A 25,220-nucleotide genomic window follows, 5' to 3' on the forward strand; every position below is an offset into this window, starting at 1 on the left:
TTGATATAAACCAGCCCTGGGTATAAATCATGTCGTACCGTACTCTGTTTTTCTGTTAGCTCTTTGCTTGTATTGAAAACCCAGACTTCTCCAACATCATCTGAAAACAATTAATGCCCAAAGCCACGCCCAAATAGTTGCTTTGCAGCTTGACAGGCTCATTCAGAATCAATTGAAGCCAATCGGGACCCCATTTATCCGCCGCAAACGCCGCATCCGGCAAAAAATCGCTTTATCACATTTTTATTGATAAATGCATACCTACCGTTGGTGGAGAATTCCATCATCGCATCCCGGATCCGTCGCAGGCCCAGATTTCTGCGAGTAATCCGAGAATAAATGACAGGGTTTGGCTACCTCAACAAAATTATACCCTCTCAATCTATAGAGCCGAGGATAAAGACACCAGCTGTCTTCGCATCGATGATAACCCCCGAGAGCCTGCAGCTGTCGGCGTTCCCGCAACGATAAGAGCATCGTGTTGATGGATGCAGCGCATAACAGTTGAGACTTGCTTTTTCTCGTTCAAGCAGCAGTCTTCAATTCTTGTCATCTCACATAATATCTGTGGATCAAGCTGCAGCTATGGAGCACCTTCATATCAATGACGATGGGCCTGAAGCCTTGTCACTAGAGCAGATGCCTGATGAGATTATCGGCCATCTTCTCTATTACCTTTCGCCAGAAGATAACTTATTTGGCGTTCAGCTTGTGTCGCGTCGCTTTTACCGCCTTGTTAATACACCACTTCTCTGGAAGTATTACTGCCGCACTTCTCTCCAATATTGGAGTCCGCATCATAAAATTAAGGAGAGAGTGGCAGCTCCGGCTCAAAAGACCAACTGGAAACGGCTTTATATCCGCAGAAGTGGTCTCAGCTTACAAGTATCCAACACATTGGATCAAGTTATTCGAACCAAGGTCCACCGTGGTCGAGGCTTCGAAGCTGTAAGTCAACTTGGCTATGATGCCAAGGATGTTCTTTTGGAACACTGTCAAGCACCTACCACTACTGAAGACTGGATAGCGAGAAGGTAAAAGCTCAATTCCAATCCATTCCATTTGCCTTTCGAATATTCAGGCAATCTCACACAAAGGCATAGGTACTTTAGCAATGCTCTCTTGGACTCAGTTCATAAGCACGCGGCCATTCAAGAATGGGATTCACTCATGCAGTCCCCTCAACTGTCCGACCCGCGGCTAGCCAGCGAGCAACTTGAAAGAGCCCTCGGCGCATTTGATCTTTTCGTCCTACATGATCAACCTGGCGATCTCGACGATGTATGTTCTGGCCCCAAACTTCTTAGATAAGTATGCGTCACTAACTCTACTAGATATCGCGGATGCTTGATGAAATTGCCACTTCTTTTCGGCTCAGCCATACAAAGCTTCAAAATTGGTCAACTCGCAAAAAGGCGTTGGAGTTGGTCCGCTGGCTTCGTGTTCGCAATCTCACGGGATTACATGATCCAAAGAGGGATTACCGCAACTTGAGAAATTGCCTTATCGGCCAAGCCTTGCGCCATCCGGATCATGATTCTCTCCCCATCATCTCTGCAGCTATATTTTGCTGTGTGGCGGCACGACTGGATATCAATGCTAGTTCTTGCTCATTTCCATCTCATGTACATGCTGTTGTATCTGCACCGACAGGCTATACTTTGGACGGTGATATAGCGGATGAATCAGATTCTTCATCTCAGCGGATGTTCCTCGATCCCTATGGTAGCGACGACGAAGTCCAATTAGCGCACCTTGAAAGGATATTGGCCCAGCTAGGGTTTGCAGAGCATACCGAACAGTTTATCACCCCTGTTCCCGCATCAAAAATGGCAATAAGAGTGGCACACAATATTTCGGCTTCTCTGGGGATACCAGGTATGCATGATCAGCTGGCACCTAGAATACTCCAGCTTCTGGGCGGAAACAGCCTGATGAACGCTGAAGCTTGCTCGTATGCTTCATCGTGGGCTCTATTGATGCTGAACCGCCCAAATCGGACGACTTGGCTTGATCGGCTGGAGAAATTCTTACGCCGGTTTCCCGATGTCTACCCAGAGGATGCGTGGCTGGTTGAGAAATACCTGTGGCCGCGGTTTTGTGAGGTTGTTAGCAACCCGAGAGACGGATTCGGTCGCCACCACAACCGTCCCGGTGGTCCTATCAACCCGTGGCATTTTTGGCAAGGCATGCGTGATCTTGATGGTACGCCGCCGCCTGTATACCGAAGAGATCGCTGCCATATCCCGAGCGGCCCTTTGCTTGAAATTGGCCAAGTGTTCCGGCATCGTCGATATAGGTGGCTTGGCGTCATTACTGGCTGGGATGAGAGGATGTCGCGATCAGACTACTTTAACCTTAGTCCTGAACTCCCAGCCACGGCTCCGCCTGCTCCGCCCGGCACTTCTCGCTATGGGTTCTTCTATAGCTGCATGTAAGTTTCTCGCTTATCCTTTTCTGCGGTACGACTGTTGCAATGTCCAGTACTCTGTTAACACCCCCCTAGATCTGCTACAGAGCCAGAACCGCATGTTATATCTGCTCGTAACATTGAGCCCCTCTCTGATCCCACTTTGGTTACAGAGGACATGTTCCCTACGGCTGGAAAATATTTCAAAAGATTTGATGCCGCCACTTGCAAGTTCATTTCTAACATTCGAGAGGAGTTTCCACAGGATTAGACTCAAAAATGCTGCCCTTTCTCTCTTTCACCTTGATTATGATATATACCCTTCCAATTACGAGATACATGATAGTAAACTGGACTCAGTTTTGAAAGATTTATGGCTGTGAGCTTGGCGAAAATTGTTGTCCTTTACGTTGGTGTCTGCATGCCTTCTTTTCCCTTTTGACTTGCTTGGCTTGGAGCAATAAATACATCTTGCTGGGTTCTCAAAGGCGTGAGAGGGAAAAAAAAAACTGGTAGATAGACTATACAGTAATCACTTACTTGGCTGGTGAGCGATATGCTTCCATTTATGGCTTACTGTATGAAACTGGTCCTAAATTCCGCGTATGTCATATAGTGATTTATCTTGATTCGTTCTACAGTGACTGTCGTTATATGTATCAATGTGGCTGTTCCAGCACTCGTCATCTTTCATTATCTTTGCCCATCTCTGCTGTCATATTCTCCGGGCCGTACATGCAACTTTATGAACTCTCGATAGCCTTTTGCAGAATTCCCTTGTCTGCGAGCTTCTGTACCCACCTGTGTAATGCTTGTCCGTAGTCCTTCTTGCGATCCTTGACTCGCTGCTCGTCCTCAGTTAAGGCTATCATTTCAGCTCTATACTCTCCAATGGCAACCTTTGTATCGACGATGAATTGCTGGCGGAGGTTGTAGGCGTCGTCGGTATTTTTCGCGGCCTGTGATATCTTGCCTTGCGTCGACTCTGGTAATGCCACGTCCTCAATATCGGATTTTCGAAGATTGAACTCAGATAGCTGACTCCGGTCTGTCAAGTCTATAACGGGTTTCTCGCCGTCTATCAATTTTGCGTACTCTACGCTGTGCTTCATTTGCTCATCCAACTGGCGTATACATGCGACCGTTTGAGCAATGGAACCAGCGTGGAGAGCCAAGGGGCTGCCGCAAAGTGCTAGGAGATTGAAAGAAATCTGGCTTTCCTCATATTGTAATATTCGACCTTCAATTTGAGGCCTTGCAATATTTGTCCAACAGACATCATCGGTCTCAATAGGGCCTATGGTAGTTTGGTTAGCCTGTCAGTCATCTACTCATACGACTGCTTTGTGTTGTATGGCTACTTACCTACTCGGTGTGGCTTGCTTCGGAGCCCATCGAGCTCCCAAACATGCCCATCCACAGGAACATACGCAACAAAGTGAAATCCATAGGCATCGTCTGCTCTTTTCTTCTTACTGGCTTTCTTCGATGATTTAGATGTTTTTGCTTTTTTTGATTTGGTATCTGATACTGCGTTCTCTAACCAAAGGTCGGCGTTGAGATGGTCCATGCGCCTGGTGAAGGAATTATGAATGCTTCTCATAAACTTATTGTTACTGACTTCGTGGCCTCGCAGAACAGTGCTGAGGTTTCTGGTTGCTTCCTTGAACTCTCGAAGCTGGTCGCCTAGTTCAACGTGCGGCGCATTCATAACAATGTTGAGGAGAGCGAATGTAGCACAGGCATTACTGGTAGTCTAATTGGGAATTAGTACATACACGACTAAAATGGCCCAGGTTGGCTTAGAATTTTACCTGATTTGCGAACCACAGTGAGCCTGTCTCATCTTCTCCCTCGTCTTCGTCCAAATCGGGAGTGTATTGGAAGAGAAATATCAAACCGTATACTGGCTTTCTGACAAAATTTTAGCTTGAAGATAGCAACCACAGACTTAAAACCCACGGTAGCATGTCTATCCAGCTTTGTTCAATGCTAAAAAGCTCTTGAACTTTGACATCCTTGACACCCAAATCTTGTAGAATAGTGTTGAAGAATGCCTAAATTTATCAGTACTTTATATAAAGTAATATGATGGAGTTGGGTATCTATAACGCCTCCTATCTTAATGATGAGAAGCAATACACGAAGTGGCGAAGCTCACAGGTTCAGACTCCAGCTCAACCCAACCTTCCCATTCTTCAATTTCTGTTGGAGTGAGAGGCCGCAGTGCCTCATCTAGTAGATTATCAGGGAGGTTTATAGCCTCTCTTGCAGCTTCAGCAGCCTTGCGCTTGGGATTTCGCCGTGATTCGCTCAAGCCACTCGTGGACGCGGTTTCAGCCGATACTTCTCGCGTTTTGACAGCTGCTGTAGCCGCAGTTTGTCGAGATGACCGGCGAAGAGACGCCTCAGGGGTAGCACTATCTCCATTTTTTGGTTCACTAGTTTTTAAATAGTTAGGCGTCATGGAAGACATGTTGGTAGACGTGAAGATGAAGACACAAATGTGTTATGGTCGCTGAATTTTGGGGACAGCATTAATTGCTTGACCAACAAACAGAAGAGGTGGAGATATCAAAGCTTCTAAGAAAAAACACATAAAAAAGAAAGAAAAAAGAAAAGCTGCTTGTAGCAGAGATAGAAGAGCTTGGGATGCGCTGTTAAGAAGGTTGAAGCATAATCGCTAGGAATTTAACGTCGGTTCACTTGCCACCATGCGGTCACAACACAGCAAACGGCTTCTAGTAAAGGCATTTTCCTCATCATGTACTTCGCATGATGAAAATGAAACGATACTCGGAACAGGAAGAGGTGTATTGGATACTATAGGAATGGGCATCGTCTGAACGACTTGGTAATCAATGACGCACCTAGACAACGTGCCCTTGGCCATGATAACATGTAGGACCAATTCACCGGCGGCGAGCCACGGATCTTGGAAATTTAGGAGATGAAATGGTGAGTCACGAAAGCCGCTTCACTCGTCAAGCTTTCTAAATCATACTCACACTCTCTCTCGCCGCTGTGGTGGATGTAGTTAAGTCTTCCAATAGGAGGGAAACGCTAAGAGATGTACAAATGCCGTATCTGTATATACGCGCTGCTATCTTGGAAGGAAGCTATCAGGAGCCGAAGAAGTACCGCTCGGATCTGCACCTGCAAAATAGTTCCAACAGAGCAAACTCAGAGTTGCAGCCTCAATCTTGCCGTAGAAGCACAGTCTCTGCTATTCTTGAGAAGCTTTCGTACTCTTTTGATTGAGGCATTGAGCTCTAAGCCTAAGGTTACTGCTCTGCCTGATCATCCTAGCAACGGATCTCCATTTTTGCCCAATCAGCGTTCGAGAATCAGCGGCACCGCTAAGGCCCCAGGCCTGGAAGCCCCCAGCAAACGGCAGCTTCAGAGCCTGTTTCAGTGAGCTAGCAGAAGTCGCGTCTAGACGTGTCGGAATTTCAGAACCGCCCAAAAAAAGGCATCCACCGAAAAATTATGTAAACTTGGCCAAACACCAAGCAGGTCCTGGTCGTCGAAAAAACCGAATCCAAGACACGCGACAGCGCAAAGCACCAGAACAGCGCCAATCCGCTTGCTTTTGCTCCGCCGTGCAGAGGCCTCACGGGTGCCATCTTTTTCATTCTACCGATGCCTCTGTGCAGAATCTCACAGCACCACGGAATGCGATGAGCGCGACTCCTCGCCTGCGGTCTGGGTTCCAATCAACCCCATATCCCGCTCACAGACGACGTCCCGACTACGACGACGATGAATCGCCACCACTATCCAAGTTTATCACGACCGCCGCGTCAAACAGAGCAGCGACCCTTCCTCCAGCTCCCGAAAGCGCAGCGCCTCGCAGCACCGCTGGCAACGCTCCAGTAATTCCTTTGACGCTTCTCGATGCACCACAACAACGACTCTACGCCTTTGCTGTTTACATCTTGCTGTGGGCATGGAAGCTTTACGACTGGCTACAGGTGATAGAGGACGGCAATGCCTCTGGGTGGCTGTTTTTGAAATGGATCCTCATCGACTTTGCTTTTATATTCGGGCTTCCAGAGCTGCGGATTCCCTGGTTGGAGCTCTCCCAGCTGGTAGTGATCGGTGTTTTTGCATCTCATGTTGTTACTAACTATATGCTCATGTTCAACATTCCGGTACGTTGCTTCACATACACCATTGATTTCTCTGCCTATACGCTATAGTGCTAACTGAGAGCCAGCTTCCACTGCAGCCTTGGCTCCTCGGCATTGCCAAAGTCCTCTACGATCGCGAGATCTCAGTTTCAGAGCACCACGTCAAGGTCTCCAACATCCTCAATAACAACTCCCTGATTATGGGCAAACAAATCATCAACATTCTTCCAGAAGGTTCTGCTGTTCTCAATCCCGACCTTTCGCCCTTTTGCTTGTCAGGCAAAAGCCATGTTGCTCTTCCAATCTACTTCAACGCCACTGTACCCGTTGAGGTCGAACTCTTACGCCTTGATCTTGAGACTGGCAAGGAAGAGATAATCAAGATTTCGAGTCGAGAAATAAATAAGGTGGCCAAGGTGATTCGAGAAAACAACGTGGATCCAGATGCTGCTCCGTACCATTGGGCATACCCCGTGAAGAAGCCGGGTGTCTATCGACTGAACAAAGTGCTGGATGAATATAAGCTTGAGGTTCAGAGGCCAGTCAGGGATACGTATGTGGTGCCTTGTCCACAGGTCAGGATTCAAACTGCTGAGTCCTCGGATCGATGCATTCGTGATTTGTCCAATCTATCACTCGATGTGGTTGGAACGCCGCCACTAAAGATAAAATATTCGCGATCGATTAATGGAAAGAACCATGCTTTCCACTTCCAAAGCCTACAGCCCGAAGGGTTTACCTCTCCGCTTATCAGCACCTCCGGCCTGAGCTTTGACAACAGCGATGACGTTTCCTGGGTTAAACCTCAGAAGGTAACTGTGAAACTAAATGAGTCCATGGCCACAGCTGGAGATTGGGAATATTTGGTAGAAGAAGTTTATGACGCATTCGGCAATGTTGTCAAATATACGGAAGCAAATGAGGAACTGGATACACCAAAGACAAAATGGCTCTCCCAAAGATTTTCCGTGAAGGAGCGGCCCAAGATTCGCTTGCAGGGCTGCGATTTGAGAAACCCCCTCAAAGTAGCCAAGGGTCGCGCTGCCAAGCTGCCCATCAGCTTTGGTCTCACTGGTCGCGTGGAGGATACTTCTCATAAAATCACTTGGCAGTTTTCACCCATCGATTCGATAACGAACAGCGGCGACCACGGCGACCAGGTATCGATTGGAAGGCACTCTGCGAAGAATTCGATGGACAAGCCGCTGGTTTCAGAACCTGGCCTCTACACGCTGAAATCTGTTTCAAGCGGGTCTTGCGAGGGTGAAGTAGATGAACCTTCTTCTTGCTTGCTGCTGAATCCCCTGGAACCTCATTTGTCTCTACGAACGGAAGAAATTGCAGACAAATGTGCTGGCAACTCTGTTGGTCTTCGCGTCGATCTCGATCTCGTTGGCACACCTCCATTCACTGTGCGATACGACATCATCTCCGATGGCCATGTTGAGAAACAAGCCCATCGCGTAGATGCCTTAAGATCTCAGATTGAACTCGTTCCTCGCAAAGCTGGACGCTATAAGTACGTCTTTAGGTCTATTGACGATGATGTATACACCGGATTACCTTTGACAGGCGAAGATAAAGTCCTGGAGCAGGTAGTCAAGCCGGCTGCATCCGCATACATCTCGAATCGTGAGAAAACACTTAGCGCCTGTCTCGAATCTGAGGTGGATGTGGATGTCGTCCTTGCCGGAGAACCGCCGTTCAGCTTGGAGTGGGAAATCATACACGATGGCAAGCGCAAGCCTGCACGTGCGACGGATATTAAGGATTCACACTTCAAGATCAAGACATCATCCCTTACTAAGGGTGGAGAATATATTCTTGCTCTGAGCAGTGTTCAAGATCAACGTGGATGCCGAACCTTCTTGCAAGATCAAATGAAGATCTCTGTGCGTCGCCAGCGGCCGCGGGGTGCTTTTGGATTGATTGAGCAGAAGAACAGCATCATGGCTGTTGAAGACACTGCTCTTCGCCTGCCACTTCGTCTCCAAGGTGAAGGACCATGGACCGTTTCCTATCGAAACTTGGATGGACCTTCCGACATCATCACGAAGAGTATCAATGGGCCGAATGACTACCTTTTAGTTCGGTCGCGAGGCACTTATGAGCTTGTTGATATTGTTGACAAGCAATGCCCCGGACTTATTGAGCCTTCAGCCTCTAAATTTGAGGTAGACTGGTTCCCTAGACCAGAGATATCCGTTGTCACATCTAACAGCATCACGCCGTCCAAATCTGGCGTGTTTGTTAAACAAGAGATTTGCGAAGGCGATGTCGACGGCTTCGAAATCGGCCTCAAAGGTAAATTTTTTTTTCTCAAGGAATGGACATCTCCCATTATTGCAAAGTATGCTAACTCAATCTACACAGGATCGGCTCCATATCACGTTGAATATGAAGTTAGACATAAGCCAGCTCAAGGCGCTGCTTCCCTCAGCCAAAGACGCTTCGACGCTGCTTTGTCCAAGGCGGCTGTTGCCATGGACACATCCAAAGCCGGCGACTATACTTATAAGTTTTCTGAATTGGCAGATAATCTCTACAACAGCGATAAGCACTTCACCCCTTTGATCGTTCAGCAGCGCGTAAATGCCAAGCCTACTGCCGCTTTCAATAAACCAGGTCAAACATTCAAGTACTGCCTGGAAGAGCAAGAGCAAGAAGATGTGATCCCTATTACACTCACTGGTGTTCCACCTTTCTACGTTGAAGTGGAAATCAAGCATCAGGTTGGATCTACTCCGGAAACCTATAAGATTCCCGCAATTCAGACCAATAACTTCGGCATGTCTATTCCACGTCAGCATCTGCGTCTGGGCAGTCAACAGCTGCTCCTTCGCACTGTCCGAGATGCGCGAGGCTGCCAGATGAAATATGATGCTAGCGGGCCGTCCATACAAATTCAGTTGTATGATGCCCCGTCAATATATCCATTGGAGTCACGCAAAGATTACTGCATCGGCGAGCGTATCGCGTACACCTTGTCTGGTACTCCGCCATTTGACATTGCTTATGACTTCAACGGCCAATGGAACGCAAAATCGCATACGACTAGCTTCAGGCGTATTGCAGAGAAGCCCGGCGAGTTTACTATTACCAGCATCTCTGACAAAGCTAGCGAATGTCGCGCTTCTGTGAATATTCCTGTAACTATCCACCCTCTACCCAGCGTGCAGATTAGCCGTGGTAAGAATTCTCGAGTGGATATCCATGAAGGAAACGAGGTGGACATTCTCTTCGAATTCTGGGGCACTCCTCCGTTCGAATTCACCTATACACGAAGCAGCAATGCCAAGAAGGGACAGCGAAGCGTTATCCTCGAAACTAGACATGATATCTCATATGAACACAGCAAGGTTGTCAAGGCTAGCCAGGAGGGTACGTACGAGGTTGTTGCAATCAAGGACAAATTCTGCTCCTTCTCAACGCAACAGGTGGATCACAAGAAGGCGCGGTAAAGAATGCGAAGTATCATAGACTGGTGGGGGGAAAAGATATACGTGCTACGACAAATTAAAGATATGGAATGAAGAAAGAAGGAGAGAGGGAGAGAAATAATCTTGTAAGACATGAACAATTAGGGGGGAAGAGACTGGATTGTAGGGAATGGGATAAATTTATGTACATATGCACTTATACCATGGCATGGCGTTTTTGAGTAAGGAAGAAACCAGGTTATGCACTGGAAAGATTTTAATTTTGTTCGAACCAAGTGTTTTGTGATATTCTTAAGAATAAGTTTCTCCTTTGCTGGAGAAGACTTGCAATAGGTTTAAATACTGTTGTGCGCTGTCTAAATTGGACTTTTTCTTTTTAAATGTACAGAGTGCTATATCCAAAATATAATCTATAATATATAGATTCAAAAATTACTCGTCCTCCTCAGCCACCTCAATCTTTTTGATCATATCTCCTCCAGCTCGTGCGATCTCTAGCAGGACTGCCTTGCGGTTTATCTCCACTTGATCACCATCACCTTTGACGGAGAGGAAGTTATACGGCAAGCCCGCTCTGAACTTTTGCTTTTGCAGTCGAGGGTTCCAAAGAGCTGCTACTACGGAGTCGTCCGCGCTGCCTCGGAAAAACAGCAGCGAGTCTTCGTATACACGCTCCAGCTCCTCTATGAATACGTCTGTCGGATGCGCTCTGATGGGAAGCGGGACCGATGCGGTGAGAGCGTCGAGGTTCTTAAACTGAGAGTGCTTCCTTCCTCCAGACTCGACGGCTGTTTCACGGATGATGTTTTTGATGACCTTGGAGGATAAGTGGAAGAGAACATCGTAGTCTTGGAGGGAGGTCTCAAACAGAAGAGAAGGGTCAAGGTGAATGCCCTTTTCTCGAACGAGCTTGCAGGCTGCTTTGGCGAGATGCGTCATGCGGGAGGCAACCAGCTTTGACGGTCCATTGCGAGTGTACGCAAGGCCGGATCGATCGTTGGATGTAGCCACAAATAAGACCTTATCGTTCATGTTGGGGTCTCGTTTCCTCCAGGTTTGAAGGTCATGGCGAACAGAAGACCGGTCGTCTTCAGAGAGGTCTTCCGCAGTGTCGACAATCAAGGCCTCGTCGCGCCAATCCCATTTTGAAAGGAAGAATAGTGTTCGCAGCAGACCCGTGATGACGGAAGTGGGCTGTCTCCAGGGGTATGGCTGGAGGAATGCGTGAAGAACGAACAGCTCAACGAGCTCTTCGTGGATGTGGCCAGTCAGCTTATGGCTGTTGAACCAATGCTTGACCAGTCGGATGGTTGGCGAGAGAGAAGGGAAACGGGTGCAGAAAGTTGCAATGGTCTGAGTGTGGAGTGGAAGAGCATTGTACAGCCAGTTCAGCTTTTCAAAAGCTTCTTCGGCTTCCTCGCGAATTCGAGGCTCGAGCGTTTTGTTTTTGACTTGTCGCTCAAGGAGCTTCTCTTCCAAATCACAGTGTATCCTTAGACGGAATGCTGCTCCATTCTCATATATGATATCGAGATAAGCCAAGCTTTCAATGCCGAGTTCTTTGTTCTCTCGACCCAGGTATGTAGTGATTTTCTCGTTCGCCTTTCTCAGTCGTCTATCGATATCGATCAAGAATTCGACCTTGGCTTCTTGAATAGCGGTTAGATTCTCTGGCCATTTGCTTGACGCTTCAAAGTATAGGTTGACATCCATGAGATCAATTGATCCTGTATGGTACCCCATCAATGGTGGTTCAATAGATGCGTAGCGCGCGGAAGACGATGTGGGAGAAAGCTGTTTAATCTGTAACGGCAGCTCTTCCAGGCCGCGAATATCTCTTTCGAAGTTCTGGAATGCTTGTCGAGCTGAATCGAAGGCAGACTTGTCAAGGTGAGACAGGCTGATAATGGAAGAAAAGGCACCTCCCACGGTTGTCACTTGATCTTTGTTGATCTTCAGGTGACGCTGCAGGGTGTAATGTGTAATTTCCTCGCAAATTTGCAACGGAAGCTTGCTCGACCACTCGATACACTCAAGAATACTACCATCCTTAAATCGTCGTAATTCAGCCTTGTCGCCCCAGAACTGTCGAAACCTCGCAGCTTCTTTCTGCTCTTCGGCAGGTGGACCGAATTCCATCTGTCTTGACATGTGAACAGGATCAAAAACAACGCCTATGAGAGCACGCGTAGCTTCTTTGACTGGGGGCTTGGCCAGCGACCAATGTCCCCTGGAAGGAAGCTGGAATTGCACTAGCTGTGCTCGGTTGCCATATGCTCGTTTGAGATGCTTGTGTGCTTCTAAACAGAAGTTCGTCACAGCGCTCCTGCGGTCTGCAGATTCGGAGAATTTGGTCAGATTAGGGCTCTGGATCTCGAAAACAACATCGAATGTCTGAAAGGGAATATCGGCTTTGATAATGAATGTGGAGTCGAATTTATCGGCCATCACATCGGCGAGAAGCTCTGTAGTTGACTTTGCGTAGCTTTGCAGCATGCTGGCTGACCATGGCGTCATCTTGAACAAGAGATTAAGTTGTCTGGTTGGATCAAACATGACAGGGCCAGCCTCTCGAACAGCGTCTGCAGAAACAGTAGAAGATGCAAAAGTATAGGGTTTCTTGCTTAGGTCGGTAGTCGATAAAAAGTGAAGGGCTGCCTTGAAAAGCTCTGTGCTGCTGAGTGAAGTTGATAAAGCAGCTTGTCCATTCCTGCCACCCATTTGTAAGAGTAAAGCAATCATTGTCGCCCACTCAAAATGACCGAAGCCTCCCTGAGAGATGGCGCTGCCGAAGCCGCGCTGTTGAAGCCACGTCCTGCCGAGGATACAAGCATCTGCAAAAGCAGGGCATTCCTTTCTCATATGAGTAAGGAGCCGTAAGTAGGGAATGAAAGTTCTCTCGGCGTTCAAGGTGGAGTTGTAAAAGGGCGTTGCCGCCTGTGCTTCCTTCTTTTCATCTGCCTCGCCCAGTCGGTTATTGCTCGACTTTGGCGTCACCTTGGACCAAGGAAATAGGTCATCAGGAGCACAAGGAATAAGTTTGATGCTATAAGATGCTTTCTTCGATTTCTTCTTCGCGTCTCGCTCATCACCTCCATCGCTCGAAGCTTTTGGTCGGAGGACAACAATTGGCAACAGAGGATTTTCGTTCAAGTTTTCGAAGCTCAGGTCTAGCTCTTGCGCAAACTCCTTTCGCACGCGTGCGGCAATGTACGTGATGTAGTAGGCTCGACGATAAAAGTATCGCATGTTGTTATAATCCTTCTCTTGAAACAGTGACGCAGGCATCTGGACGACCATATCAATGCCAAACTCGGACTGCGTTTTGATCATTGTCCGAGACACATAGCTTCCCACGACATTGCACTGTGACGGCGGCGAATAAGCGACCTTGTATGGGGCGTCTTTCGCGGGTTTAGGTTCGGGATATGGAATGACGATGCGATGCTCTTTTTCGAACTTTATGGTGGCCTCAGTGATCTAGGCATATCACGTTAGGACTATTCGGTAGCTCCATGTTGTCTAATCTCTCTTAAAACTCACTGGCTTGGGATCATGGGGCTCAATTCCATCGATTATACCCTTTAATCGGTGCAATTGGCTATCAACGCCATGGAGTGCCTTCTCATAGTTGGGCTTAGCCTCCTTGAGAAGCTCATCTGTCTGCAGAACAAATGTGCTTGCAGCTGTGACTCGGGCCGTGTTTCGGGACTCGAAATCAATAAGACCAGCATGGCGCAAGCCGATGCTCTCGTGGCCAATCTTCCGACGCTTCGAGCTTGATTCCATGGCGTCGGCAGGCATGTGGTGTGCCCAGTATCTTGATGTTGAGCTTGGTGTTTAGCAGCCTGTCTGTCGTATGGGAATTTTTTTGCTGATAATATTGATAGTCGCGGGGCGATAAGCCGCCGATAAGAAATAATTTCGTCTAGCGCAGCGCAAGCGCACATTGAGACTGGTTATGTAATCATACACATGCCGTGGAGTTGGACTGCTATAATGACACAATTATATGCCCTACTCATGTAAATATCTTTCTGAGAGCATTCAATAATCTTATTCCGATTGTAGTAGTTATTATGCGATGATTAATAGTGTCGGCTCTTGCCAAGCAATGGGCTATAAGGTGGTATCAATGTCCGTTTCCTATTTTTTTCCTGCCAGCAATCCCATGATGCAAGAGAAAAATACCCATCGAGCATTAGTATAGAGCTGTTTAAGTACTAGTATATAGCCTGCTATTTCAATTTGACCCTGTTAGCTTGCAAGTAGGATTCTTCCAATATCTTCGGCGCAGTCTCACACACAGCGCAGCTCTAGCTAAAGCAGCTAAGGCCGGCTATTGGTAGTGGAACGGGATTCTATTTCCAGGGAGATATTGAAATCTCCGATAAGTTACGTGCATCTGCAATATATACAGCTGATCTGATAAAACTACCGCACAAACAATTAGCCGGCTCATGGGGCCACTCACCGCTGTAGCCTCTTTCTAGAGCGTCCCTCACCACTTCTAAATTCGGCATGACTATGTGTCTTTATTGAGTCAAAGTGCAGACGGAAGAAGTTGCAGAACGTGCTATGCAGGCTACCGAAGCTCGCCTCTATTTATTCTCCTTCTGCGCAACGACTCTGCTAAGCTCTTAGCGCAGGGGCCATGGCTTGGTAATCTCTGGTTCTTGATAAAGGCGAGCTGATGATTTGGACTTTTTTTCTCACGCAATTATCATGATTCGGGTGTCACAACTCGGGTCTCATATAGTTCGGGTATCATATAATTCGGGTGCCATGATTTGGGTATCCAGTTTTACAGATATTGAATAGAATCAATGAGAAGAATGAGGAGATAGTGGAACTCTAGAAGCGCGGATAAATAGCTAATGACCCCACGCACCCACCAGAAGAAACGTCCAATTCCCTCATCGCTATAAGTCTCTACACCAAAGAAAAGAAAGGGGTGCAGTTGATACATTTAATCTTCAAAAGTCTTTTCTGTAGTATCGCCGATATTAACACCAAAATGTCTTCTGGCCGCACCGTTCTTCTTAATACCGGCCACAAATTCCCAACTTTGGGCTACGGCACCTGGCTCTGTAGCGAAGAGACCGTTAGCGATGCCGTTTTCGAAGCACTCAAGGTTGGCTACAGACACCTCGACCTCGCCAAGGTTTACAGAAACCAAATCGGAGTCGGAAATGGTATCAAGAGAGCGCTTGCAGAGATTCCTGGCCTGAAACGTGAGGATATTTTCGTCACCAGCAAGCTGTGGAATAACAGCCATCGGCCCGAAGATGTCGAGCCTACGCTCGATGACACTCTCGCAGAACTCGGACTTGATTACCTTGATGTGAGTATTTTCCAAATTATGTGATCAATTCATTAGAACCGTTCTTGGTTTTGTGCATTTTATGCAATTTTATCTGATCTTTCATGGTTTTCGTAGCTATATCTTGTTCATTGGCCAGTTGCGTTCGCTCCCGGCAAGGTCCTCGAGCCAAAAGATCCAGCGACTGGCATAATGATTCTTGACCAAGAAGTCTCGATTTGTCAGACTTGGAAAGGTATATTCGTTTAACTTTATGTGAAAACCCAGACACACTGGCTGACTGCTTGTTACTTTGCGATGTAGCCATGACCAGTTTACCCAAGAGCAAAGTTCGTTCCATTGGAGTATCTAATTTTACAGCCGAGCATGTAAGTTTTACGGATCATCTACAGTATTACTTCATATGAATCCATGATATTAACGCGGAAATTGTCATAAATAGTTGGAAGCCATCAGCAATGACTCAGGCGTAGTCCCCACTGTCAACCAGGTCGAGCGGCATCCACTGATTCCTGACCCTCCTCTTGTTGACTACTGCAAGAAGAAGGGCATCGTTATCACGGCCTATTCCCCCTTCGGCAGGAACACTCGCGGCTTGCCATTGATCGTCGATGACCCGGTGGTCAAGGGAATCGCAAAGCGTCTCTCGGAGAGTCAGGGCAAGCCCATCTCTCCAGCACAAGTCCTTCTTGCATGGTCACAGCTTGACGGCCACACCGTTATTCCAAAATCCATCACACCGGCGCGTATCTTTGAGAATTTCCAGGACATTGAGCTTGATGAGCAAGCCATCCAGGAACTTGCCAAATTTGGAGAAGCCCCAGAGCGACGCTGTCTTCCCGGACCCGAATGTAAGTAGTAATTATCTAATCTTCCCGCCCACGGAGTACGAAGGATCCGAATGCCTGTTTTATATGGATTTATATGGAGAACGAATCACTAATCTTTTAAACAGGGAACATTAATATTTTTGGAGATGAGAGAGAAAAGAATGCCACGAATCAGATTGTCGTATAGGCATAAAGATACCCTACTAGGAAATAGGTATGCAGAGAGCTAAATTAAGCGGCCAATCACGTTGAGCGATTTCAATAAATTGGCATGGTAAATCTTGTAAATGTTCAAGAAATTACACGTACACGTACCTCGCTAGCTGCCAATAGCCATAGTAGCAGCCTTAAATGTACTCCTGCATGCCTTTGCATGTTGCCTGTGCCTTTTTCTTCTACGCCGTCGATGCAAAGTTTTACCATTCACGGTGGTTCCTGTAGCCGTGATTCCGGTTGCGGTTAACAATAGCCACCGTTAACGGTGCAATCCTTTTGCATTCTAACCTGTACTGGAGGCTAGAGATAGATGGTGTAGCATCCGTTTTACATCTCGGCATTCGTGAGCAGCCGAAGTCCGCACAGAAATTAAGCTTATAAAGAGAGATGCAATACTCCATTGGGAAATATCCAAAAGAGCATCAAGATCGCGCCTCTCTAGCAGCTACTTTTAAAGCCACTCTTTGTTAGTACAGCCATCATGGCCATTGACCACACCACCGTCTCAGTCCCCGAGGACAAATTTCGAGAGTGCTTGGCATTATATGTTAAAGCTCTTGAGCCGCTGGGATACCGAGTCGTCTATGAGTTTGGCGAGAATATCGTGGGACTCGGCTCGAAATTAGATGTTGTAGAAAACTACAAAGTTGCTGACTTTTGGCTTTTGGGAGTGAAAGAGGCTACTGCTAAATCACATGTTGCATTCCGCACCGAAAGTAAGTACTTCGAATACAGCTATAGCCACTCATCGAGTTACTAAAATATTGTAATAGATCGTTCTGTGGTCGATGCATTCCACGCGGCGGCGATCCTAAGTGGAGGGCAAGACAATGGGGCACCGGGCGTGCGAGCGCATTATCATGCCAACTATTACGCTGCTTATGTGCATGATGCGGCAGGTAACAATATTGAGGTTGTGTGTCATAAACCATAAAAAGGCGTTGATGATAGCTCCTTCAGCAAATGAACGCTAAGGAAGCTGTGATGCTGGTTGTCGCTCTGTGGTTTGCCGTTAGTCGTTCGTCATGTCATATATTGGTAATGGGAGATTTGTCGAGAATGAATCTAAATGGAATAAAATAATACATGATAAAGTATATCATATATGAAAGGTTCAAATACCTCGTGGCAATGCATATGAAACTCTGGAATTCTTTACCGTTTTATATGATACGTGACACACGATTCAAGATCCAACTGCCTGTACCCTGTCGCCGCTGCCTTCCAGGTTCCCATTCCGTATAATACCACTACCCGAATAAGAATTCAGATCCACTTGACATAAGAAAAGGACCCGAACTGCTACCATAAACTCCCCGTCAGCACGCCGGATGAACGTTTTGGATCGCGCTGCGACGGAATAGCATTCCGGGAAAAGTCATTGCCACCCGCTCGTGCCGGCTGTCCTCGCAAACAACTGGGCTTGAGTTCGGCTTCGGAACCCGGGCCAAAAATCTCTAGTCTGAGGCGGAATCTGGAGCCAGCCCTTTAGCGCTAAGATTCGCTCACGACCTCGACGAAAAATATGCGGATCTCCAAGTCCAGTGCCGGGGCAATCTATGCCAAGGATCTGTCAGCTTTTGAGATGTCCGTATGCTGTCGCCGGTATAGGACTCATCACTCAGAAATGACCAATATACAGGTAAGCTGTGTACATGTATTGTCTACACGTCGTACATGGCACTCGCTCCTGTTTACGCCATGCCATATATCTGATAGTCCTTGGATGAACAGTAATACTACCTAATCAGATTTATCATTATTACTGCTGCCATTACTACTGCACGACAAATCGCTGATGATGCTTCTTCCCCCACATCCGCCCGCCGTCCATATCCGACCCTTGCCCACGGAACAGTCCCGCTATTTTCGCCTTGGTTCCAGCTTCTCCTCACTGCGGAGGGCCAAATACCCGAATTCTATGGCCGCCAATGCGGAGAACTGGGTCTACGGCAGTGGCTTCGGTCATTGACGGCTAATGCACCGGCAAAAACATGGACACGCGCGACCATACATAATGTCAGTGAGGCCATCACTTATCAAATTTATATCCGCCAATCTTTCCGAAAGCCCAGTCTTTCCGAGACTTTTATTCTTTTCGCTTTCGCTTTTTCTCTTCTTCTTTCTTATATCCCACCTCATCTCTTACTGCCATAGCGATAGACGGTACATTCACGATATAGTCTATAAGCGCACCAGCTGTTGTAGCTTCTAATACCCCGCGAAACCGTCCACCCACCTGCCCCTCCACGATGCCATCCACAGCTTTGCGCCTGCGGACCCTCGGGGCCTTTGCGCGCCATGCGACAAACGTAAGCTTAGAGACCCTCGTTTTGGATGGCGCAACTACCGCCATTAGAATTGAATTAGAGACTAAATCAAAATGTTCCTGTTAGCCCTCCGCCGTCTTAACCAGATCCTTTTCTGCCACTGCCCGTCGAGCCGAGATCAACAAAGTGCTTCCCTCTGCTGCTGAGGCGATCAAGGATATGAAGGCCAACTCTACATTGCTTTGCGGTGGATTTGGTCTTTGCGGTGTTCCTGACACCCTCATCGATGAGGTCCTCAACAAGCCAGAGATCACCGGCCTGACTGCCGTGTCAAATAACGCCGGCACTGATGCCTCTGGCCTGGGCAAGCTTCTCAAGACGAAGCAGGTAAAGAAGATGATTGCCAGTTACATTGGCGAAAATAAGACTTTCGAAACAATGTATCTTACTGGCGAAGTCGAATTGGAATTGACCCCCCAAGGAACACTGGCCGAGCGATGCGCGGCCGGCGGCAAGGGTATTCCTGCATTCTACACTCCTGCGGCCTTCGGCACTGTTGTCCAGACGGGTGACCTGCCGCTGAAGAATAAGCCTGACGGAACACCGGACGTCTACTCTTATCCCAAGGATGTCAAGGTCTTCAATGGAAAGCCTTATCTGCTAGAAGAGAGCATTGCTGGAGACTATGCCTTTGTTAAGGCTTGGAAGGCTGACAAGCTCGGAAACTGCCAGTTCCGCCTGGCTGCCAACAACTTCAACGGCGCCATGGGCCGCAACGCCAAGATCACCATCGTTGAAGCCGAGCACATTGTTGAGCCAGGCGAGATTCCTCCCGAGGCCGTCCACCTCCCCGGCATCTACGTCAAACGCGTCATCCAGAGCACCACCCCCAAGAACATTGAGAAGTTCACCTGGGCCAAGGATGAGGCCGACCCCGCGGCCAAGGCTGCCCTTGGAACAGGCGAGACTGCGGCCAAGAGGGAGCGAATCGTGAAGCGGGCTGCCAAGGAATTCAAGAACGGCATGTATGCCAACTTGGGTATCGGCATGCCCATGCTTGCCCCTGGCTTTGTTGGCCCTGAGGTTGAAGTCCAGCTGCAGTCTGAGAACGGTATCCTCGGCCTTGGCCCCTACCCTAAGAAGGGCTTAGAAGACGCCGACCTGATCAACGCTGGTAAGGAAACGGTTACTCTTAACCCTGGTGCTGCCGTCTTCGGTAGTGAAGAGAGTTTCGGTATGATCCGCAGCGGAAGAATCAACCTGACCATCCTTGGTGCCATGCAAGTCAGCGGAACTGGCGATCTCGCCAATTGGATGCTGCCAGGCAAGGTCAAGGGCTTCGGCGGTGCCATGGATCTCGTGAGCAACCCCAGTGCTACCAAGGTTGTCGTCACCATGGAGCACACCGACAAGAAGGGCAACCCCAAGATTGTCAAGCAGTGCGCGTTCCCCCTGACTGGCCGAGCTTGCGTTTCAAGAATCATCACAGAGCTGGTAAGTCGCTACACTAAGCTACTCTATGTTGCATGTAAATCAACTACTAACGTTTTTTTTTTTTTTCTTAGGCTGTCTTCGATGTCGATTTCGCTCACGGTCTGACCCTCATCGAGGTTGCAGAAGGAGTTACCGTAGAGGAGATCAAGAGCAAGACCGAAGCTCCCTTCACCGTCGCCGACGACCTGAAGACATTTTAAGCCCATGCTCCAAATGGCGTGCATTGCGACTTTGAAATAATGTAAATGTGTATTATTTATTAATAACGGGGTATTTGATCTAGCGGTCAGGCTTTGAATCCCAAAAAAATGGCGGGTTGGATATTTACCAAGATGCTGTGTAAAAAGATGGTCTGGAGAGCATCTTCACGAGGCGTTTTGGGATGAGATAGAATAGCGTTGTTTAGCTAAAATTTCATAAAACATTTGAAATTTGAAATACAATTGAAAAAAACTATATATATTTCATACCCTGACCCTACCTATATATCATTAAGATGCAGCCTTATTTGCACTGACACGATTCCCGATCTGCGATTTGCGATTTTGGGCGGCACAAGCCGGCACTCTATCTAAGCACAGCCACCTCTAGCAGTCAACTTACGCACTGCTGACATATCCGCTCATAAACTTGAACTTCTATATTTTATGTTATCCTCAACATAACAGCAGCCTCACAAAACTTGAACCTGTTGAAAAGTTTTAAGCGTAATGTCCATTTTCTCTTGTTGAGGCTTATATAAATAAATCTCGACTTCATGTAGCAGCACCATAATCTCTCTCTTCCTTTCGCCCTCCACCCTTTCCGCGGCGCTGCGTAGCCATGAACACCTACGATCCTTCAACGGGCCAAGTCTTCCGAGAATGGACCATCCAGCGCCGCCTCAATGTCAGTTCGGACCGTGGCTGGTCGCGACGGCGCCCGTATCCTCTGTTCAAGCCTCGCGGCGCTCGGGGTCCTCGATCTTTGCTGGATATGGCGATTAATGTTATCGCCGACAATATTGGCGATGTATCGGAGGAGCTGCTTGGGTCGCTTCCGATTCAGCTGGTTTGGCGCATCTGGCGCTTTTTAGAGGCAAGGTGGGTTGTTTTCATTTTATATATGCATTCGATCATCTCAAAGAACGAACTACGTAGTGTTTGGATTCTAGGGGAGTGAATGAGTGAGGTACATCATCTGCTAACATACTAAACACCAGAGGTGTATGCTTTCATGCATGGAAACTTTTCTCCACGATATTGCTTCGTGAAGATGATGAGAAGAGCCTTGGTCTTTATCGATTCCGGCAACACATATGTCGACCCAGCGAAGAGCTTAAATGCTACATCCAGCCCCTAACGTCTTTTTCAACAGAGTTTATCACCCATCTCGTGCTCAGCGGAGGGTGTCAGTTCTCTTCCCATGAGCTATTCTGTTTAACAGATATAAAAAACTTGGGCATTTTGGAGCTTATTCAACCAGCGGATGAGTTGGGTGATGTCTTTCCGTCCGTCAACGACCGCGTCATTCAAGGCTGGACCGAGAGCGAGAATCCCTTCCCTTTACTAAGGATATTGAGGATTTGGGGCGATCAGACAGTTACACAGAAATCATTACAATGGGTCGCCAAGTTCCCCTCCTTGGCGCTTTACGATGTCACAGGCGCGAGAGATGACTGGGCTTCTCCATTTGACGATGCCGCCGAAGCCGGCTGGGAAGTTACCGACGTCTCTGGCAGACAAGAGGGCACGTTGCTACGAAACCTCATGCTCCTCGTTCCAGATACACATATTATCAAGACACAGGACTCAATTAAGAGTGTCGAAGCCGATTTGGTGACACTTTGCAGCGACTCACAATGCGCCATCAAGTTTGTCCCGGACCGAGAAGCGCCACCTCTATTGAATTATCTTACAGACATGGGCAAGAAATATTTGCCCTCATGGGATCCAGACGCGGCTTCAAGACAAGCAGGAGCTTGCCACGGCGTTGCTTTTGAGGCATGGGCTTTCTGGCTCTACTCGTTCCTGGGACAGCTGAGCGACGACATAGACATTGCGAGCCAGGGCCATTCGGTGGACCAACAAGCCGTAGCTGGACCGTTTGTTTTGCCATCACGGCCCATGGCATGTTTATTTCTGGGCCACAGTGGACGAGGAGGCATCACCTCCAAGCCGGCTTATGTGAGCCGCGGCCTGTTTTCAACAAAACGATATACGTTTACTCGCCCTATGGATGCGAGCCGCTACACAACAGACGAATTTCGAGACCAGCTCCAGAAAGAGCAAGAACCAGAGACGAAAACTAGATCTGCTTCGATAACATCGATCCAATCGAAATCATCGCTGAAGATGCGCAAGAGAAAGCAGCTGCATGACATGCTGCAGTCGCTTTCTGGGTGATGGATAATGCATGGCTGCTTAGAGGCAGCCCTATCACAACCAACAGTAGCAAGGAATTATAACTACGAATTTACGAATCCACCATTTAAACCCGATCCCGAACAAATATTCCAGCAGAAATGCCAGTTAAGTTCATCAAGACAAGGAAGGCATCGTGACGCCTATTAAAAATGGGTGATATAGGCCGTTATGTGCCGCCGAAAAATTTTTCTCGCCCAAACGCAACCTCGAAAGGAAGTACAGGGAAAGAGGGTAAGCCAGCGGAAACAATCATCTATCCTCCAGTTTCCCCTCCAAGCGCATCCATAGGGTTGTCGACACGCAGAGTGAATTTGAAGGAATATTTCTAGTAGGTTTCACTAAAGAAAGGAAAAGAAAAAAGAAGAGGAAAGAAAAAACTTCGGCTCGTGGTTTTATGTCCCTGGCAGCTGGTGGAGCGGCTGGGTGTTCGGAAAAACGTGGCTGCGGTGTGCGAGCATAGACCCATATCTTTTTTTTCTTAGCTGTTTTGCTAAGAGTCAGCCTTGTGTGACTCACCAACTGCAGAGCTCGAATTACGAATTCCAGGGCTTTGCATATTCGTGGTACATATTCGTGGTTCGATGTTGCTCATATTTACGACAGCTCACAAGCGGCTGTTTCTTAAAGCTTCTCAAGTAAATAGCAGAGATAATACTAACGCAAAACTGTAATATTGCCCGGTCTATGGGATTGACATACCAAGCGAGATCCAGCTTGTGATGCTTGGCCCGCAAGCCAGCCAATCACCTATCGCCTGTTTTACATCTTTTGCATGTTTTAGTACCTTTGATAGCCCGGGTACCTTGGTGATACAGCGCAGTGACGTGGATGTGCCAATTCCTGGTGCTATCTAGAACTGGATAAGCCGCTTCAATCTTTGCACTCGTATCATTTTTTACTAAAGAAAAAAGCACTGTGAGTCATACAAAGTGATCTTACATCACGCTTTATGCAAAAGATCCTTTTCCAAGACAGCAGAAATTGCGATCTCTTCCGTAAATCCCACCGTATCAGACAAGGCTGAGCTGTACCTCCAAAGTACCCCACTACCCCGCCTCGCCGGCACTGGCAACTCGGAATTCACTTTCAATCTTATCGAGGGTGGCTGATTTAAGGAAGATTTTCCTATTTAAGCTCTGAACTCTCAAATCTCGAGCCAAAGTCGGAATCTGCGCCAGATCGAAGCAACCTCGCCTCTCAAATTTCACTCACTTTTCTCTTTCATTCTCATCATCATCCAAGATGGCTGGCGGTGCCCCTGGAGCGAGCTCACGCGGCCGTGGTGGCAAGTTCAAAAAATACACCAGAGGAGGTAAAACGAACTTATTTGCAACGGAAATAGATGAGGCCTTCATTTGCTAATATGCACCGCTCGAAAAATAGGCGGCAAGCACTTCTCCCGTAATCTTCAACCTCTCGACTCCGAAGGCAATGCAGTGAGCATGTGGAGCGAAGAAGGCCGACAGAAGGATGAAGAGTCCGAAGAAGAATCCGAAGAGGAGTCTGAAGAGGAATCCGACGAGGAAGAGGGCAGCAAGGCCCCAGCCCAAGTCACCGAAGCCAACCGCGAGGACCGAAGAGCCCAGAAGAAGGCTCGGAAAGAGGCCGCCATAGCCAAGGCAAAGGCTGCTGCGGTCGAAGTCGGCGACATGCCCCCATCAAGCGACGAGGAAAGCGACGATGGAGATCTCCCTGCCAACCCGAACTACTCTTCATCAGCCCGCAAGCAGGTTAACAGAAGCGCCGACGTTGAGGAGATCACCGCGGGCGTGAAGAAGCTGCCGGCGAGCCGGCGCGAGAGAGAAGCAGCCGAGGCGGCGGCTGCAAAGGAGAGATACATGAAGCTACATGCCGAGGGCAAGACGGACGAGGCCAAGGCGGACATTGCCCGTCTTAAGGCCATCCGTGCCCAGCGCGAGGCTGATGCTGCTAGAAGACAGGTAATAGCAACCCTCATACACGGCTCCCAATTTTGCCCCCTCTCCAGCATAAATACTCGTACTTCAGAAAGCTAATCATCGAAATTTTGTCCATCAGGCCGAGAAAGAAGAGAAAGAAGAGCGAGACAGGGAAAGGCAAGCTGAGATTGCAGCCAGAGAAGCCAAATTGCGAGCACTGGCTGCTGCTCCCACAACGAAGAAGGGCAGCAAAAAGAAATAAAGGAGAACGTCCTTGCGGCTGTAGTTTCTTCGTGGATATCTTGGCTTGGCAGATGTAAACTGCCGTCTTTGATACGTACTCTTCAGAACTTTGAGATAATGCGAAATGATGCTATCCAAAACGTAATTGGATCTGCTGAATATACCTACAAATCAAGACTGGACTGTTCACAAAACTTCTTCTGGTACTTTGAAGTACCTGGTGATGATGCTCTCGTGGCTTGTGCTTTGTATGTGGTGACAAGAGGGAAGCCCCAAAAAAATAGGGAATCTTACGTTTATCGTTATTCTACTACTCTTACTATCTCTTATTTCTCTATTTTCTCTATTTTCTCTACTTTCTCTTAATTCTATCATATATCACGAATAGGGCTCTTTTATAATTTTAGCGTGCTTATTATGTGTATCATCATCTTTGCCGTCTCTTTTTTCTATTTCCTAGTTGGGAGGGTACACTGAAAATAAGCATTAACCAGTATCGTATCTAGGCATATACTAACGCCTCAACTCATTGAGTTATTCTCTTGTTTTCTCTTCTAT

At 47.7% G+C, this 25,220-nt stretch overlaps 9 protein-coding genes across 9 annotated transcripts; 7 read left to right on the forward strand and 2 right to left on the reverse strand.

The window, feature by feature from the left end:
• The first annotated feature begins 245 nt into the window (after nucleotides 1-245).
• On the forward strand, nucleotides 246-2,997 carry GGI43DRAFT_406977 (Transglutaminase-like superfamily-domain-containing protein). Its single transcript, XM_083206183.1, has 4 exons — nucleotides 246-1,034; nucleotides 1,104-1,281; nucleotides 1,335-2,434; nucleotides 2,507-2,997. Exons 1-4 carry the CDS (start codon nucleotides 586-588, stop codon nucleotides 2,679-2,681), a joined length of 1,902 nt encoding a protein of 633 aa, XP_083059745.1. The 5' UTR covers nucleotides 246-585; the 3' UTR covers nucleotides 2,682-2,997.
• On the reverse strand, nucleotides 2,998-5,682 carry GGI43DRAFT_406980 (uncharacterized protein). Its single transcript, XM_083206184.1, has 6 exons — nucleotides 5,281-5,682; nucleotides 4,572-4,851; nucleotides 4,373-4,467; nucleotides 4,225-4,324; nucleotides 3,776-4,166; nucleotides 2,998-3,707 (listed from the first exon to the last, which is right to left on the reverse strand). The coding sequence occupies exons 1-6, from the start codon at nucleotides 5,301-5,303 to the stop codon at nucleotides 3,154-3,156; spliced, it is 1,443 nt and encodes a 480-aa protein (XP_083059746.1). The 5' UTR covers nucleotides 5,304-5,682; the 3' UTR covers nucleotides 2,998-3,153.
• Nucleotides 5,683-5,959: 277 nt separating this feature from the next.
• Nucleotides 5,960-10,210, forward strand: GGI43DRAFT_69033 (uncharacterized protein). Its single transcript, XM_083210154.1, has 3 exons — nucleotides 5,960-6,564; nucleotides 6,630-8,847; nucleotides 8,917-10,210. The coding sequence occupies exons 1-3, from the start codon at nucleotides 6,091-6,093 to the stop codon at nucleotides 10,002-10,004; spliced, it is 3,780 nt and encodes a 1,259-aa protein (XP_083059747.1). The 5' UTR covers nucleotides 5,960-6,090; the 3' UTR covers nucleotides 10,005-10,210.
• Nucleotides 10,211-10,415: 205 nt separating this feature from the next.
• On the reverse strand, nucleotides 10,416-13,772 carry GGI43DRAFT_384474 (rRNA-processing protein UTP22; the record flags this gene model as incomplete). The annotated part of the gene is made up of 2 exons (XM_083203527.1): nucleotides 10,416-13,463; nucleotides 13,527-13,772. The coding sequence occupies 2 exons, from the start codon at nucleotides 13,770-13,772 to the stop codon at nucleotides 10,416-10,418; spliced, it is 3,294 nt and encodes a 1,097-aa protein (XP_083059748.1).
• Nucleotides 13,773-14,753: 981 nt separating this feature from the next.
• On the forward strand, nucleotides 14,754-16,578 carry GGI43DRAFT_69006 (NADP-dependent oxidoreductase domain-containing protein). The gene is made up of 5 exons (XM_083210153.1): nucleotides 14,754-15,327; nucleotides 15,424-15,541; nucleotides 15,610-15,674; nucleotides 15,749-16,157; nucleotides 16,262-16,578. The coding sequence occupies exons 1-5, from the start codon at nucleotides 15,001-15,003 to the stop codon at nucleotides 16,321-16,323; spliced, it is 981 nt and encodes a 326-aa protein (XP_083059749.1). The 5' UTR covers nucleotides 14,754-15,000; the 3' UTR covers nucleotides 16,324-16,578.
• A 255-nt stretch (nucleotides 16,579-16,833) lies between these two features.
• On the forward strand, nucleotides 16,834-17,286 carry GGI43DRAFT_384476 (VOC family protein; the record flags this gene model as incomplete). The annotated part of the gene is made up of 2 exons (XM_083203528.1): nucleotides 16,834-17,068; nucleotides 17,126-17,286. 2 exons carry the CDS (start codon nucleotides 16,834-16,836, stop codon nucleotides 17,284-17,286), a joined length of 396 nt encoding a protein of 131 aa, XP_083059750.1.
• An 891-nt stretch (nucleotides 17,287-18,177) lies between these two features.
• Nucleotides 18,178-20,583, forward strand: GGI43DRAFT_406995 (3-oxoacid CoA-transferase). The gene is made up of 3 exons (XM_083206185.1): nucleotides 18,178-18,664; nucleotides 18,749-20,116; nucleotides 20,188-20,583. Exons 1-3 carry the CDS (start codon nucleotides 18,605-18,607, stop codon nucleotides 20,314-20,316), a joined length of 1,557 nt encoding a protein of 518 aa, XP_083059751.1. The 5' UTR covers nucleotides 18,178-18,604; the 3' UTR covers nucleotides 20,317-20,583.
• A 164-nt stretch (nucleotides 20,584-20,747) lies between these two features.
• GGI43DRAFT_406996 (uncharacterized protein) lies at nucleotides 20,748-23,212 on the forward strand. Its single transcript, XM_083206186.1, has 2 exons — nucleotides 20,748-21,198; nucleotides 21,318-23,212. The coding sequence occupies exons 1-2, from the start codon at nucleotides 20,939-20,941 to the stop codon at nucleotides 22,498-22,500; spliced, it is 1,443 nt and encodes a 480-aa protein (XP_083059752.1). The 5' UTR covers nucleotides 20,748-20,938; the 3' UTR covers nucleotides 22,501-23,212.
• Nucleotides 23,213-25,180, forward strand: GGI43DRAFT_406998 (casein kinase substrate phosphoprotein PP28-domain-containing protein). The gene is made up of 3 exons (XM_083206187.1): nucleotides 23,213-23,833; nucleotides 23,905-24,461; nucleotides 24,559-25,180. The coding sequence occupies exons 1-3, from the start codon at nucleotides 23,764-23,766 to the stop codon at nucleotides 24,679-24,681; spliced, it is 750 nt and encodes a 249-aa protein (XP_083059753.1). The 5' UTR covers nucleotides 23,213-23,763; the 3' UTR covers nucleotides 24,682-25,180.
• The last annotated feature ends 40 nt before the right edge of the window (nucleotides 25,181-25,220 follow it).

This window comes from Trichoderma evansii, assembly GCF_050947405.1.
Source record: "Trichoderma evansii strain SZMC 28006 chromosome Unknown GGI43scaffold_12, whole genome shotgun sequence".
Lineage (NCBI taxonomy): Eukaryota > Fungi > Ascomycota > Sordariomycetes > Hypocreales > Hypocreaceae > Trichoderma > Trichoderma evansii.